General features: G+C 37.8%; 2 protein-coding genes across 2 annotated transcripts; one reads left to right on the top strand and one right to left on the bottom strand.

Annotated features, from left to right (window-relative positions):
* Nucleotides 1–1,122: 1,122 nt before the first annotated feature.
* Nucleotides 1,123–4,127, bottom strand: LOC100255672 (cytochrome P450 76T24). Its single transcript, XM_002271616.4, has 2 exons — nt 3,172–4,127; nt 1,123–1,732 (listed from the first exon to the last, which is right to left on the bottom strand). The coding sequence occupies exons 1-2, from the start codon at nt 4,063–4,065 to the stop codon at nt 1,127–1,129; spliced, it is 1,500 nt and encodes a 499-aa protein (XP_002271652.1). The 5' UTR covers nt 4,066–4,127; the 3' UTR covers nt 1,123–1,126.
* Nucleotides 4,128–8,740: 4,613 nt separating this feature from the next.
* LOC109123996 (uncharacterized) lies at nt 8,741–17,526 on the top strand. The gene is made up of 2 exons (XM_059743224.1): nt 8,741–9,467; nt 16,637–17,526. The coding sequence occupies exon 2, from the start codon at nt 16,675–16,677 to the stop codon at nt 17,326–17,328; it is 654 nt and encodes a 217-aa protein (XP_059599207.1). The 5' UTR covers nt 8,741–9,467; nt 16,637–16,674; the 3' UTR covers nt 17,329–17,526.
* Nucleotides 17,527–17,745: the final 219 nt, after the last annotated feature.

Raw genomic sequence — 17,745 nt, 5'->3', positions numbered from 1 at the left:
ATTAAAAGTCAGTATATAAATAAAATATTAAAAGAATATTTTAGAAAACAAATTAAATAAAAAAATCTCATTTAATTGATTATAAAAAATATAAAAATTATCATCATAATTTTTTTCATAGTATTTTTAATATCATTAATAGATTAAGTAAATATTAAAACATTGTACATGTATTATCATTTATTTTATATTTCCTAATATAATTAAATTAAATGGATCATAATTTTAATATTAAATATATTTTAAAATTAGACATATTATAATTAAATATCACAATATTATTATGAAATAATATTTAATATAATTTAATAATAAATGTACATTTATAAAATATATATTTTTTATCGATACATACAATATTATTATTAAATATAATAAATCATATCCTACGTATATCTAATTCTTTAATAAAATAACTTTAAAATGTTTATTATACTTTTAATTATATTTTTATAAGGTTTTTTTTTACATTTTCGTGAATTTTGATCTATTTTAGGTCTATTGATATTTTCTTTTCAAAATATCCACCGTTGTATTCATAAATCGAAGTACCGATATATCCATAATTACCAATATTTTCATCGTTGTTTATAACCATCATTCATTAGATCCATAAATCATGAGACATAAATAAGACATGTGTCTTAATACATCAATTATCAAAATTCTTACTTGTGAATTTTAGGAGTTAAAGATGAATTAAGTTATTATTTATATAACTTCAATAAAACTGAAACTTTTTTTGTTATTTTGCATATTACCTAGTATTTTAGCTTTGATTTGACCTTTCACCTTCCTCAATCTTATGGCTCGAGTTGGAGCTCATATAATTGGGTATTAATAATATTTTTGTTATTATAATAAATTAATCATACTTGTATTATGACTTCAATTGATACTTAACTACAAGTCCTATTTAACATAAGAAACTTTAATGTTTCTCAAATTCCTAAAATTCTGTTAAGACGAATTATTATTTCAACAGAACTGTCTTTATTTGAGGAATAAACAAAACCAGTGGTGAGACAGAGAGCAAAGCTTAGGCAAGCTTGAAATTACTTCATGATATAATGATCCATGTGAGATTTTTCAAATTTCTCTGAGTTGATCCTTAGCCGAAGATAAATCACGGTTTGATAGGAACAACCCGGAGGGGTTGGGCTTTTCGTACTGAAAACCCAAACGTCTCACTCATGTCCATGTCTTCCGGTTTCATACCACCTTCAAGTTTCCAATCAAAGGAGTGAAGAAGAGAAGCCAACACCAAGTGCACCATCCTACGGCCTAAAAGCAATCCAGGACAGATTCTTCTTCCAGCGCCGAAGGGAATGAGTTGGAAATCTCGGCCCTTGACATCAATATCACACTCCAAAAACCTTTCGGGCCCAAAAGAATGTGGGTCCGACCATGTCTTCGAATCTCTGCCAATAGCCCACACATTGATGATGACTTGTGCATTCTTGGGCACCGCATAACCTAAAATTTCTGAGTCCATTTCTGCCTTTCTGGGGAGTAGGAATGGAGCGGGTGGGTGCAACCTGAAGGTTTCTTTCACTACTGCATGTAGATAAGGGAGCTTTGAGATGTCTGATTCTTCAACTATCCTGTCTTTGCCTACGACTTGACTGAGTTCATCTCGAGCTTTCGCCATTGCCTTAGGGTTGTTTAATAACTCAGCCATTGCCCACTCTATCGTGCTCGAAGTGGTGTCTGTCCCCGCAGAAAATAGGTCCTGAGAAAGAATAGTACATATATTAACTAAACTAGCAGTCTTTTAACTGAAAAAAGCCATGCTTAGTCTCAGTACCAGGCTCACTAATTAAGTTCTTCATATTGATATTCCACTGCACTTCAGGACACGAAGAAAATAATTACATATCAATTATGAAGTGACACTGCTCTTTTCCGACACTTTCTCCGTACTAGCTTTCCAGAAAAGGACAAAAGCTTCCCATTTGTTAAAAACTGCAAAGCTTTGTGCCCCACACGGCTTTATATGATGAGTTTGTTAAAAATAACCTCGTTGACCAAACAAATGTGGATTTTGGCACTCTTTTGGATCTTTTGTTCGAAACGGTCTCTTTCTCTTCCATCAGCATCTTTTAATATTATTATTTAAAAAAAAATATTAAAAACCTCTTTCTCTCCCATCAGCATCTTTTATTATTATTATTATTATTATTATTTTAAAAGTTATTTAAAAAATAAAAATTGAAGATGGAAGTATGGGTCTAGGTGGCGGCAACCGTGGGCATCATCAGCAAGGATGGGATGACATCGCTGGTTGGCAATGAGTAGCAGCCGAAGTTGAAGGAAAGGAAAAATGGGTATGATGGGTAGGATGGAGAGAGAGAAGAGAAATAGGGAAAGAAGGAAACAAGCGAAGGGAGAAATGGTTGAAGTCGACCGAAGAAGGGGGGACGGAGTGACCGACAGCAACGTCGCCAGCGATGGGTCAATGGTAATGGGTGTACGGGTGGAAGAGAAGGAAGAAATGCAGTTTTAATTTAAAAATAAATAAATAATAGAAGAAGGTTAGTTTGAACAATTGTTTCAACACAGGCCTAAAGTTGATTTTTTGTTTCCGTCAAAAGCTACTTTGACCCAAAATTCTTATATGATAGATTTGGAGAAGATAGATATCATGATTTCCGGAAACTTGGAATTGTCATTTGATGGAGTCTATTATTGAGAAACAAAGGAAAGAAGCACAGAAAACATGAACGATGCCGTGTAAAAGGCAACATGATTTCACACCCATGGTCATATGAGGAGGCACTAGAATAAAATTGAACTGAAAAAGAGAGTAGAGAGTACTAGAACCGAGATTATTGGGAGTGTATCAAATTCCTAATTGAAATATATTTCTTTGAATAAGAGAACTAATAAGAATATCTTCATAAATATTTTAAGTTATGAGAGGAAAAAATTATGAGAGAAGGATGAGCTTATACAAACTACAAAGACTTGTGATTCAAGAGGAGATACAAAGAATGGTAAGCTCAGGATTTTTGGGGACCAATATGTATCTGTTTCTATTTTTTTATAATATGTTCTATTATTCAGTCGATCGATTTATATTATGTTTTAACTGTGTATTTCATGTTTCTCCATCGATGTATTTGTATTAAACTTTCCATTGACCCAACAAAAATTCGATACTATACTTACCACAAGCAGATGTCTGATATCATTGCAGCTCAACTCATGGTCATGCTGTTTGTTGAGATTGAGGAGGGCGTCTAATACATCGTTGTCTGTGGAAGAAGCTCGTAACTGTAACCTTTGATTGATAAAACTGTCAAAAACGTCGAACAGTTTATTAAAATAAACCGACATCCTTTTATGTATTCCTTGTGGATCAACCAATCTAAGGCCCGGAAAGAAGTCTGCAAGATTAGGCTTTCCAACTTCTACCAGTATACTCCATATAAGTTCCTTGAACTCTTGTGACAAATTGGAATCATAGTGAGCCAAATCAACAGAGAAAACAGTGTTCGATAAAAGGTTGAGGGCGATTGTGAAGGCTGCTCTGCCAATATCGACTGCCCGACCGCTGCTGCAACTTTCATGAGCATGATCCAGAAGTTGTTGCACAACTTTTTGGCGCAGGCCATGGAAGGCGTCAACACGTTGCAAGGAAAATATCTGCATGCTGCAAATCTTCCTGAGGTTCCGCCAATGAGCCGATGCTGGTAAAAACCCTATTGAAAAATGGTGATGGCTGGCAACTTGGATGGCATTGGGAACTGTCCTGCCGGAAAAGGTTTGGTCTTTTTTGTTTAGCACTTGTTGGGCTGTTTCTGGAGAGGAAATGACTATGGTGGTGATGCTTCCTAGCTTGAGAGACATCAAAGGGCCATACTTTTTGGAAAGAGTAGTGAATGAATGGTGGGGCTTGTCCCCGAGTTCAAGGAGGTTCCCGATGATGGGTAGAGGGCGGGGGCCCGGCGGAAGCCTGGCTTGGAAGGATTTCCGATGGGTGGAGCCAAGGATGAGGAAATGGAAGCATAACCAGACAAAGGAAGGAAGAAGAAGTAGAAGAACAAGTGGGGTGTAATCCATTGCTTTTCAATCTCTCAGCTGCTTGCACTTCAGCTTATACCTTCTACCTTCAGAATATAACTGTTTCCAAGGCTGCCGATCGAGCATCTTGGAGTGGGAACAGATCCAAAACTAGGTAAAACGTCATCGCTCCAGGAAAAGAAATAATAATAATTATTGGGGTGGTAACAGATAAACGATTGGGTAAACGTGACCGCACAAGGAATATACATGTGAGGGGTGAAAACAGGTCAACGATTGGTAACGTGACCGCACTAGGAATATGTAATGCGTCTAACCAATTTAGGGTAAAATCATAATTTAAAAATTAATAAATTAATTAAAGTAATTTAATAAGGGTAAAAAAGTTATTTCATATTTAAAATCCCTAAATATAAATTAGATTTTTTCTATATTTTCTATTTATAAAACTCTTTTACATAAAAATCAGAAAGATTTGATAATATAGGGTTGAAGATTTAGAGGTTTAAGATTTGAAGATCAATTTTTCAAATAAGATTTTAATTCATAAATTAATATTTTATATTCGTTAATTAGTTTTAAAAACTTTAGATATTTTTTGGAAGATCTCAATCTAGATTAGGGTTGGTTAAATTAATTTTTAAATTAAAAGATTGGAAATTTATAAATGTGAATTAATTTGTGATGAAAATAGGAAAATGTAGAAAAATTCAATTAAATAGAAAACAAAATCAATTGAAGAAAAGAAATTTTAGATTTAGAAAATAAATATATAAATCGTTTGTGTATGCTTTAGATTTTTTATTTTTTTTAAATGGAGTATGTGTGTGTTGCCAAGGTGTTGACTTAGGCATTGGAAAATATTGTATATGTAAATATATTTTTTTGTGACATCCTACATCGAATAGGGAGAAGTTTATGGCGTTATATAAGTATGGACTCTTTTTAACCTTGTCAACGTGTTTTAAAATCGTAATGACCCTTTTTGGTCCAAATGAGACAATATCTACATAGTTGGGAGCGAGTCGTAACAGAATGGTATCAGAGTTGATCTCCAACCTCGATGTGGGGGTTTGTTTGGCCCCGTATGGGTGTTCATCTGTTTGACCCACAATCCCATTGGACACAACAAGGACGTTGTATCTGCATGGGAGGTGTTTGTAACATCCCACGTCGGATAAGGAGGAAGTTCATAGTGATATATAAGTATGAACTCTTCTTAACCTTGTAAATGTGTTTTAAAACCGTGAAGGCTCATTTGGATCCAAAGCGAACAATATCTACAGGAACGGGTCGTTATAGAATATACATATACATGTATATTATTTCCCTTTTTAAGGGAAATACAACTATACATCACCCATTAAAAAAATATATGTTTTTTTAGAATTTTGCTTTTACCTTTTCAATATTACTTAATCGAAGCATATTCTTTATCTACCTTTTTCATATAAAATTATATTAGCATCTACCTCCATTATCAATAATTCTAGTTTAGGGTATTAAATCTTAAATCGAATCTTTAACTATTTCACTTGAAAATCAATTAATGCTCGTATTTTTTACTATCTCATTTGAAAATTAATTAGTGTTAAATAAGTATGGGTTTATAGCAATATTATTTAACCCAACACTTTTAATAATTTTACCCTTCCTTATACTGAACATCTCTTTAATTTGTATCCCTAATGTATTTAAGACTAATAGCAATTTGACTCCATCCATCGAATCTGTTCACGACCTAAAAATATTTAATAAAAAGGATAATTTAGACCAGTCAAATTGTCAAAGTAAAGGCACCTAAAAGTGACTCATCAAAGGAAAAAAAAAAAAACCTCTATATAATATAAATATATAATTAAAAAATAAAGATTTGTAATTGATAAATATCTTTCTTGATGGCAGTAAGGATGGTTTATTTGTTAACTTTTCCATTATCACCCTTAAAAAAACCAAACTCGGTTTTGTTATAGTACAATTAACCTTTGGATTTGAAATCATTATTTATATACTTAGTATTTGTCATAATTCACAAAAACATTCTATAATCTTAATAAGAGGGGATGGGTTAAAATTCACTAAATATGAAATATTATATTGTTCGAGAACTCTAGACACTGTCGGTCGTCAACAAGGGTGTTCTAGTAATCTACCACATCTGCTAAGATATCTTAATTAATAAATATTTTAAATGATAATCTTCTTGCAACTGAGCAACCCATCTTAATTAATTAATAAAGGTTTGCCAGTGATTTTGTAAATTAATAGAAATTTATTTGTTAATCTTCCTTACCCCACTAAAATGATTCCAAACTAGGCTGGCAATCTTGGAATCCTAATCAATTACATAATAGAAGGTTGACTCAAAATTCCTTTAAAATATAAACTTTTAAAAAATAAAAATATTTATATGTTGTATTTGAAGAAAGAAAGTTTATTATTTATAACATAGTATATTTATCATATTTGTATTTAAAAATATGTTTAGGAGTGATTTTGGGGTGATTAAAAGTGTTTGTTAATGTTTGAAATATGATTTCTAATAAAGCTCAGACATTGATAAATTTGTATAAATCTCACAAATTATATTTTATATTTGGAATACTTTTTATATAAATCAAAATTTTATTTTTTCAATATATCATCAAAAACATTATCAAAACTTTTTTTTTGTCAATATTAAATTAGTTTTCAAAAAAAATATTTCTAGTAAGAATGTTATTAATAGAAACAATAGAGATTAAAAAAGATTTTACAATAAATTCCAAATGGATCTATGGTATTTAGGCTATTAGTATCAACATCTCAATAAATAGTTTAGAATGCCTCAATTGCATTTCAATTTTCAATTTTTGTTTCTAAATAAAATTTTAAAAACAAAAATTGAAAATCATGATTGATAACTTGGTTCCTTTTTACTTTTAAAATTTAATGATAAAAATTAAATTTACCTTGACAATAATAAATAAATCAATCTGAAGAATAGATACGTATATTTACCTTGTCATTGTTGCTCAACTTATTACCTAAACAATCTAATCTTGTATACCACCATGATTCTTAATGAACTTTTCAACCTCTTGAGGGATGCAAATTTCTCTCACAAATTTAAAAATGAAATATAAACTAACTTCAAGAGTATCGAAAAAATGCAAAGAGAAGTACTTATGAGGATACATGAACTAGAACCAATTAATGACTTTTAGGTTACTAACATATCCAAAACTAAAATCTTAATAGACATCGGTTATTTTCAAAATCTCAATTTTCTAAAATGAGTTTGTCAAAATATGAAAAAATAAAAAATAAAACTTTGTAGATTGGAGAATTTGGCAACTCAGCCTTCGAACACTCTAGCTAACGATAACACTTGAATCCATATATGAGCGCTTGAGCTTTTGATTTAAAAAAAATTCAATTAAGTTTAAAGTCATTCAAACTATTATTTCCTAAAGTCTACTTTATACTTGTTAAAAGTTATTAGCTTTTTTATAACTATTCATACTTATATATATTGATTAACGATATTAAATCTGTAATAAAAGGTGAGTTTCTAGAAGAATATAAAAGTCCTAAATCAGAATGAATAAAATAAATTATCAACTTAATCTAATCATACTAATAACATTAATAATCTCCCTATTTTACAATATATGAGAGTAAAACATAAACCGTTTTGGAAAGAGTTGTGAATGATTGGTGGGGCTTGTCCCCGAGTTCAAGGAGGTTCCCGATTATGGGTAGAGGGCGGGGGCCCGGCGGAAGCCTGGCTTGGAAGAATTTCCGATGGGTGGAGCCAAGGATGAGGAAATGGAAGCATAACCAGACAAAGCAAGGAAGAAGAAGTAGAAAAACAAGTGGTGTGCAATCCATTGCTTCTCAATCTCCGAGCTGCTTTCACTTCAGCTTATATAACCTTTACAATAACTGTCTAGAAGGCTGTTGGTGGAGCATCTTGGAGTGGGAACAGATCCAAGATTAGGTAAAAGTTAAAACATGACAGAATGAGAAGCTCATTCTTTGTCTTGTCATTTTTTCCTGTCTTCCTTACCTTCCTCTTTTTTCTATTTGTCTTCCTTGTCATGTGTCTTCCTAGTCTCCCTTTTTCCCTTTTTATCTTGTCATCTTTTTGTGTGCCTTCCTTATCTTCTATTTCCATAGACACACATGCAAAATATCCGTCTGTAATGAACCCGTCTGTATAATATAAACTACCATCTTTCCTAGCATACTTAGCCCATATTCCCCATCATATTTAACTAAGGTTTCAACTACCTTTTAATCATAATTCAGCTCGTGACCCGCAATTTTAATTACCTTACACGTATCATTCAACCCTAGATATACAAGGAGTGAGATCACAAGTGAGATAAATCAACATTTCAAAATATATATATATATATGTTAAGGCTTATTTGGTAATTATTTTTTAAAACATTTTTATGTTATGAAAAATAAAACACTTTTTTTCTTAAAAACAAACAAGGTATTTTTTAAATAAGGCACAAAACAAGAATACACAACAAGTGGTGAGACAGAGAGGAAGCTGAGGGAAGCTTAATGAAATGAATGTTGGTCCCCAACGTATATGAAATAGTAAATTGACAGGGCAGCAATTTTATTCATTAATTATACTGCATAATTTCAGGAACTTTAATAAATAAAAACATTATTTGTCATATTGTAGACCCCCATTTTGGGAGGTAATTGCTGCAGCAAATTTTTCCAGGTGGAGCAGCTTCAGGAGGCCACGTGTTGCCTCTTCATTGGCTGTTGAAGAATCAGATAATGGGTTCGGGAAGCCAATGGGTGTGCGACACGTGTCCAGAGAATATGAAAAAGGCTACAAACCGTTGAGGGGAGCAGAGGAGAGAGTGCTTTTGGCTGCCAGCTGCATGGTAGTGGGGACGGTACCTGGGGCTGCAGGTGGGTGCTGGAGGTGGAGTGCTTTTCAGAGGATGCTTTTCCATTAGAGAAGGGGCGGCAGAGATCTTGACAGGGGGAGAGCTTTTGTTTGGTTCTTTTTGGGAGGAAGAAAAAGAGAGCAGAGGGTTTTTTTTTGGTTCTTTGGAGAGGAAGGATTCTGGAGAGGGAGGAAAGAAAAAAAGCCATTCTTGGGTTAACTGAAGAGAAAATGGAGAGATATTTTGAGAAAGAAAAGCTTGGGCAGCTTTGACTGGGAGAGGGAGTAAGCTAGAAGAGAGTGGTGCTTTTGGTTACGGTTTTTCAGGCAGAGAGGAGGGAGTTTTTAGAGACACTTGAGAGGAGAGGAGCTTTTGTTTTGGTTGTTTTGGCAGGAGCTCTAGGAGCAGGCCGTTAGAGTGTGTAAAGGAGCAGAGAGCTTTAGGGAGAAGAAAGGAAGAAACAGAGAGAGCTTTAGCTGAGGAGAAGAGCATGGATCTGAGGAGAGGAAGAACATACTAAGAAGACGAAACTTTCAGGTTTGGTTACTCTGCTTTTTTTTCTTTATATGTTCATTCTTCATCTTTATATATATATATTTCGTCCTCCATGATTTTCATCTTGTTTATTGGATTGCCTTTGGTTTGGCGATTATGGCCTTGATATTTGAAAGATTTTGAGGCACATTATTCCCTTTTCTGATGAACTTTTCTTTCTCACCATAATATATTTGTTGTCGGGTCCATGGATAAAATATTGAAATGGATTCAACATGTTGGTTAAAAGACTTGTTTTCAATTCTTGTTGCTATCCTCTCGATCCTCTGTTTTTTCCTTGCATATATGCTCCCGGCTATGAAATTATGAAAAACTGGATTGAAGATGGGTCTGGCAGTTCATGGTCCGCAGGGTTGATGAGACTATTGCAGTATAGAATAGCAGTTTTATGGGGGATGAATGAAAGCTCTGTGGATAAAATGAGATATAAATCAAGGGAAACTGAAACGGACCTGGGTCTCTCTCTTCACTCGGTTTTTATCCTCAGATTCAGAGAAGTATGGAGACTTAGCAACTAGCAGATCTCAATCTTAAGAAGGCATCCCAACTTGGAGAAATGGAGAGTAAAGGTGACCTGGGAAGAATTCTGGATCCTGTACGCTTGGGACTGTCCCTGGAAGAAAGTGGAATGTGGATGGAGGGCATGAAATACCATGATGCATTCCTGTTCTCAATCATGAGCCCACATGCATAATTGCAATTTGCATGGCCGTTTTCCCTCCCACTACTTTTTCAACCGTCCATATCTATGAACAAGACCCAATGCCATTCATCCTCCACCATTGGTCCTCCCTTCAACCATCCTATATCCTCCCATGTACATACAGCCCATGCACACGACCCCCATGATCCTTCTCAGGCTTCCTCATAAGATCCATACCACCACCTGTCCCATTAATCTCATACCCACTGGCCATCATCTCTATACTCATATCTAACCCATTTCCCATCACTATTTATACCCATTAAATCTTTCACGTCCCTACTCATATTTCCACCATGCCCATACTCATTAGATGCCCATACATACCATCTATTCATCCTATACCCATCCTATCTCCCATACCTATCTTCCAACTTCACCATTCAACCCATCTCTTCATATGCATATATCTCCATGATTCGTGCTGCTAATCATTCTTTAAAGCCTTTTCTATCATGGTGTCCCCGTTTCGACGTGTTGTTGTTTTTATTGCTGAGGTCGATGCCCTTTCGAGCCAGCACCGGATAAGGGGTCGCTAAGCCATGGCCCACTTTCAGACACATCTAAGCCCAGCATGTTCACCATCCAGTTCATGAAGGCGAGGCAGATCTTCGACGGTCTTGGCGATCCTACCGTCGAGGTGGATATTGGTCTATCAAATGGTGCTGAGGTTAGCATTGCAATGCCGAGCGGTGCATCCACAGTCTGCGGCGCCGCCGGAACCCAGGATCACAAATCCAAGAATGGATCTCACCTCGTCGGAATCGAATTTCCTGAGTGCCTCAGCTTCAATGCAGTCACAGCTGCAGCTACTACTGGCCAAATCCGAAGACATCGAACCCCTCACCAGATGAAGAGTTCGATCATCATGATGACTGTGTAGATGAGAACGACGCCGACGAAACAACTCTCTCTCATCCTCTCAGCCATCTGGGCAAAAGAACCAAAGCTTCATGGAGATGATACAGTCAGCTTCGGCTAAAGGAACCCAGGAGGAGGAGAAAATAATTTCAACCTCATGCATTAAGTCCAAGCCGTGTACCCCATTAATTTCACTCAACTCATTTCAACGGAGTAAGCAAACGAAGCTACTGGGTACCTCGGGTACATATTCAAAGCGTCTTATATTGGAGCCTGGGTCATTGATGGACCAATTTGCGTCGAGTATGGTGAAAAGATGTGGGCAGATTTTGGCATTGAGCTGGGCAGATTTTGATGTTCAGGTGGCAGCTGTCATAGTTTCTCTCTCCGGTCGGCGTCGCTACATGACCAGAAACCTTGTGGCCTGGAATAGAACCCGTCATCTCTATTTCTAGGATCCCGACAAGGAATGCATTCATCGGATCCCCGTTCATCTAGAAGAAACTTATCCAATTTCGGTTCCCACAGTTTCGCTTTCAAAGGTATACGGGTACTGAACCCACAGGAAAATAGTCTGGGAATTGGATCAAGATCATCAAGGATGGCTTCCAGTCGCTGAGTTGACTTTGCATGGGATAAGAGGAATCTGATCTTCACCGTGGCATGTGCATGGCCACCTTTTGGCCCACGTGTCATCTTTCATTTCGAATCCTCTTTGATTTTGAAAAAGATTTTCCCAAGCTTCATTTAGTAAATAATTTCCTAAATTCCGGGTTTTAAATAACTTCAAGTCTCCAAAGCTTTCATCCTTAGAGTTTTTAGGACTCAAAATCCCATTTTCAATCAAATTTGGTCGCCTTTTTCTTTTTGGCGAGCCACTTTCGAATTTTCTTTGATTTTCAAAATATTTTAAAATAAGTGTGAATTTATTTTTCGTAATTCTTGGTGATAGAATTTACGAAATTAATTCATACAAAAATAAACGGGCTTTGGTGGGGGCCCAACATCAAATGAATTTTCATCAAATAAAACTGAATTTGAGTGAAATGCCATGTGTGCTGTTGATAGTTCTTTATCTGTTTACTGACTCCCGGGCTATATTTTATATTCATTAATTGTACACTAACCCCATTTCTTGATAACGCATGGTGGCTCGTTGCTCAGGTACGTACCCCCTTTCACTCTAGTCATCTTCTATGCATTGTTCTGTTTCTCATATGTGCATGATCACTCTGAGTATTCATTGATTTCCTCATCATTGCCACGTCAGCTTCATTTTATTAGTAGAGACCCGACTTTAGGGACTTAGAGGGGTGCTACGGTCTTTACCGTACCTTCCCGATAAGTAACCTGACCCCCGAACCCGATTCGGTTTTTCATGGACCGCCTTTTCCAAAATAAGAAGTCACACTTAGGGTTTTTCTTTCTTATTTTGTTTACCCTTTAAAAATAAAACAAAAATAAGTGGCGACTCCAAGTCAATTTTTCTTAATCAATAAAAATCAATTTTTTCAAATAAAAATCGAGTTTCGCCATCGAGTGAGAAACGCATTGAGATAGATCGAAATGCGGGGTCCACAAAATGGCGACTCCACTGGGGATTATTTAGAGGGTCAAGCTTGAACTTAAGATGAAGCAAATATGGTGTTTGATGAGTTTATCAGTGGTACTCACTTCTTGATTGCACATTGAGGGTTCCTGAGTTTTCACTTGGGACATTGACATGATTGATTGTATTGGTTGATTATCTTGATTGGAGATTCTAACACAGTGATTTTCTTTGTGCTTCATTGATATATTTGTTTGAGATATTTGACATGCTGATTATGATGATTGATTCGTATTGATAGAGGATTCCGAGATAGCTATTTTCTCTGTGCTTCATTGATATATTCATTTGAGATTTTGACATGCTGATTATATTGATTGATCATTTCGTATTGCTTAGTGCATTGATCCTGATTTTGCCATGATTATTCTGATCACTTCACATGCATACACTCACCACTGTATATCACTCAGTTTGACATGTCGATTCTCTGACTTGCATATTATCTCGATCGTCTTTTGAGCATGATGTTCATATCGCTATTCATCCTGATAGTTGTAGCTTTTTGTGTGGACATGAGTGATATATCCTGTACTCTGCTTGACTGTATGGTGCATGACTACCCTTCCTTTGTGTGATTGCATGCTGTCTATCCGTGTGGGCCGCACTTCTATCCCCTTACCTCCAACTCTCTTGGTCTTGGTCATTTCCTTCATTTCGGTTCTCACTATTGCAAGTGTGAGACCTTCTGTGTGCTTGTTATCTGACCGAGCCAGAGATTAGGAGTAGGGTCTAGTGATGGGCTATATCGATGTACGGGAGCATTCTGGAGGAGAGCGACACTGATGTCGGGAGGAGTCCGATCATTGAAGACCTGTATAGCCCGGAGCTAGGTTTCATGGATATTTGTGTGGTCAGTGTGTTTTCTCTCCTGTTTTAGCTTCTTAGGGTTTTCGGATGCACCCACACCATTCACTGTGCACTCTAGTCGACCATTGAGTGTTGAGAGTTTGAGAGGTTTCACCATAGGAAACCCCCTGGGATGTCGAGGTAGTGCATGTGTGGAGGTGATGACCACCTTGCATGGAAGCGCCCCGTCTCTTCGGAGGCGTGCAGAGGGTTGCATACCGCCGGAGGGTATGATCGCTTCTGCTAGAGATCTTTTAAAGTCCACCCATATCCATTTAGAGCCACCTTCACCTTGTAGGTTGAGTCGTAGATCCTTCGATTAGGACTCTCTCCCTACACGTGGGTGCATCTGAGGGCTTTTAGAGCCTCTGTGGTTACACTTCGGATTTGACATTCCCTCTTTTTAGTCTCCAGTTGAGAGTGTTCGGAGATCGGTTTGAGTTTGAGTATCGGTTGGATCACCTTTCGTCTTGTCGCCTTAGTTTATGTTTTTCACTTGACGAGTTTAGCATGTTTTCTCCCTAGGGTTTTTTTTGTTCTCATTTCTTGGCTCGACACACCCCTTCACTTTGTTGTCACTCACTCGATACTTTGGGATATGTTCATTGATCATCTTTTTATACTGCACACCTATCATGGGCTCAGTACCATATTCTTTGTTTGATCCTTGGTTCGATTTTCGACTCGATGCTCATATTTTCATTACAGAAAGGTGAAAGGCATATTTTCATATTCACACATTTTTCGAGAGATTCGCCTTGATCACCTTATCATTTTGTCTCTTATGGAGCTCGAGTTGAAGGTTGAATCAAGGATATTTTTGGTCTAGACTGAGTATTGATCTCGTGATAGTGTTCTTCACACCCCATTTACTTTCTTCACACCTCGATCATTTTCTGGATCATCGATAGAAATTTTTTAGTCATATTTGTAGTCATCTCATGTTGGACACTCCTATGACTCTAGAGTTTCTATCGTACATCCAGATTTTTTATTGTCACCATATGATTGTGTATTGCACCCTATCATGTATTGGGTTGTAGTGTGTCATGCATTGGTCATTGTTCGTTACATCTCGTGTCGTTGCATGAGTCGTGTTTGAGTCATTTTGCTCGGGTTCTTTTGTAGGGGTCTATTTGTAGTCCCAATCTTGGTTCAGTGCCCTGGGTTGAGTGGGATAGAGGTTGATTCGTATCGTTGAGCTGCTATAGATGGATTCACAGTCAGTTCCGATTGGTTAGCTTATCGCTTCTATGGTTTCGATTCAGGGGGCATTGACCAGTTTGAGTTAGAGGATGGATAGTCAGCCGAGTAGGCATGTAGTGCTCGAGGACACACCATTTGATATAGTGATGCCACCTGTTATACCCGTTCAGATGCCAGCTACGCAGACTTTGCATACTATTTCACATGATCGGGTTGCTGTCGTTCCACCTATTGTCACACCAGTTACCATTGTTGAGGATCCTCGTTCTCGTATGGACAGACTCGAGCGGAGGATTGGACAGATGAGAGATCCTGATGAGATGATTTCATGGGATGACCCTGGCGATGTGCCAGTGGCCACTTTGCCAGTCGGTTTCAGGATGCCTGATATAGAGAGATATACGGGTGTTGGATGTCCTCGTATTCATCTCAGACTTTATAGCACGGTTATGAGGGCCCTTGGTCTAGATGAGGCACAGTTGCTCACTTTGTTCCCATTGTCATTGAGCGGCATGACACAGAGATGGTACGCTTCATTAGAGTCATCTCGTCGGAGAACTTGGGATGACTTAGCACAGGAGTTTCTGAGACAGTATTCCTTCAGTGGTGATATGAGTGTTACACGTAGAGAGTTTGAGTTTCTTAGACAGGGATCAGATGAGTCTGTTTCTTCTTTTATCTCCCGCTGGAGGGAGAAGGCTGCGGAGATGATTGAGCGACCTACTGAGAAAGATCAGATGAGCATGTTTTTGAGGAGTTTGCACCCTAGGTTTGCTCGGCATCTGACAGGAGTCCCATTCCATGATTTCAGATCATTGGTTCAGGCTTTGTTCGATGTAGATGATGGCATACTAGAGGATTATGGTCAGATATTATCCCTTCTTCAGATACTGAGGGGAAGGGAGTTGTTGGATCATCTGAGAGCTATGGAGGCGTATTTTCAGCAGACTTTCAGCATCGACGACCTGGTTATCATTCCTATGCGAGATCACTGCAGACATCCAAGAGTGATTTCCCACCCTTACAGCATCGTCATCCTCATTCAGTTCAGCAGTACCCTTCTGTGCATCCTCATACTGTCACGGTGCGACCTTCATTTCAGTTTCAGCGTCCACAGACTAGTATCCCACAGTATGAGCAGTCTCGCCCCCATCGGCGACGTCAGAGGACTTATTCTGATTTGGGGATGCATTTGGATAGAGTTTTTGAGCGACTCAGATCTACTGGTTTTTTAGTACCATTGGCCCCTAGGCCACTCCCGAGTACCTTGCCTCCGCGTTTTCGTGCTCATGAGTTCTGTGCATTTCACCATATGGCAGGCCACCGTACTGATTATTGTGCTTCTCTACGTCATACCATACAGGATCTTATTGACAGTGGTGCGGTTAGTTTTCCTGTATCAGCTACAGACACTGATCTTGGTCCAGATATGACTGCTGTTTTCTTTCCAGCCTATTCCACACATGCAGTTCCTCCTCCTTCGAGCTTATACCATCACGTTTTGGACACCCAGGGCACTGATATTCACAGGACACTTTGATACCTTGTTGGTGTATTTTGAGACTACCTTGTTAGTTGGTTGTTTGAGTTTTTGTTCTCCTTTACTTTGTATTTGAGTCTTGTTTTATAGTTAGTGATTCGAGTCGTACCCTGTGTTTCGAGAGTAGACCTTACTGTCTTATTTTTCGCATGATGTACTCTCATTTCACTTAGTGATATTGTTGTTTTCTTGGGTATGTGTTTATGTCTTCTTTTTATTATTATCATTGTTTCGTATCATGCATTTTATGTGTTGTTATCTTGTGTAGCATCTTGTGTTGCTTTGTTTTGTCTTTTGCATGTGTTTGTTTTAGAGTCTTGGACAGTTTTAGTGTCGTGACTGGTCCCCGAGCAGATATTGATGGTATGATGGTTATGATACAGAGCACATTGAGATTAGACTTCTTCAGTTGAGGTTCACCATGTCGGACGAGATCACACCCATTACTCTTACTGCTCTTTATGAGATGATGGTGGATTTGACGCGGAGGGTTGAGAGGATTGAGCTCATTTTGTCAGGGCATCCATCGTCATCGAGAGGAGCTCCAGGAGTAGCGATGCCTTCATTGCCACACTTGACTTCATCGACACCTGCTACTTTGGGTGCCTCACATCCACGGTCTCGCCCACTCCAGCAGCATTCCTCATCCATTTCACTGGCTACGCTGGCACGACCTCCATCCTGGCTTCGGGGCCCTCCGGTCGTTACAGTTCCTCAGGATCGATTTCCTTCCCATCGACGATGTCGGAGACACTTTTCAGATTTGAGCGCACCCCTGAGTAGAGTTTTTGAGATGTTCCAGGCCATGGGATTTTTGGCTCCTCTGGCTCCTAGGACACTTCCAGATCCTGTGCCCCCACAGTTTTGTCTTGATTTATATTGTGCGTACCACCAGTCAGTAGGACATCACACTGATCGTTGCACTGCTCTACGACATGCCATACAGGACATTGTTGATTCTGGGACGTTTGGGCATCCTCAGTCTGATATGTCTCTTATTTCTACCCCAGCTCAGGCCATGCATGCAGACGCCCCTTCACCAGTAGTCCCTGATCTTATTGACTTGGGCGATTGACTCATGACTGGCTTACCTTGGTGCGGTGGCACTCAGATTTTGTCCCTTCTATGGCCAGAGATATGATGACAGGACCAGTCACTGTTTTTGTTTTTGTTTGTTTAGTCTTGTTTTGCTTTGACTTTTAGAGACTATAACTCGATTCTTGAGTATTGTCTTTGTTATCCTTCTTTTGCATGATGTACTCATCGGATTATCTCATTGGATGTCTTTTTCTTTATGGACATATGCTTATGTTTTATGATATGATGTGTTGTTCTTTCGACTTGAGGTGTCTTTTCACTTGCACATTGTGATTTTGAGGCTTGACCTATCATGGGGGATATTGAGCCCATTAGCCTAGGATCAGAGATTTGACTTAGGGAGTTCGAGACTGTGACACATCTTCTTATGATCAGAGTCGTACCTTGCTCACTT

The sequence above is a fragment of the Vitis vinifera genome, chromosome 15 (assembly GCF_030704535.1).
Source record: "Vitis vinifera cultivar Pinot Noir 40024 chromosome 15, ASM3070453v1".
Taxonomy (NCBI): Eukaryota; Viridiplantae; Streptophyta; class Magnoliopsida; order Vitales; family Vitaceae; genus Vitis; species Vitis vinifera.
Note: the sequence above shows the minus strand (reverse complement) of the source record. Positions and strands in the feature narration are given on the sequence as shown.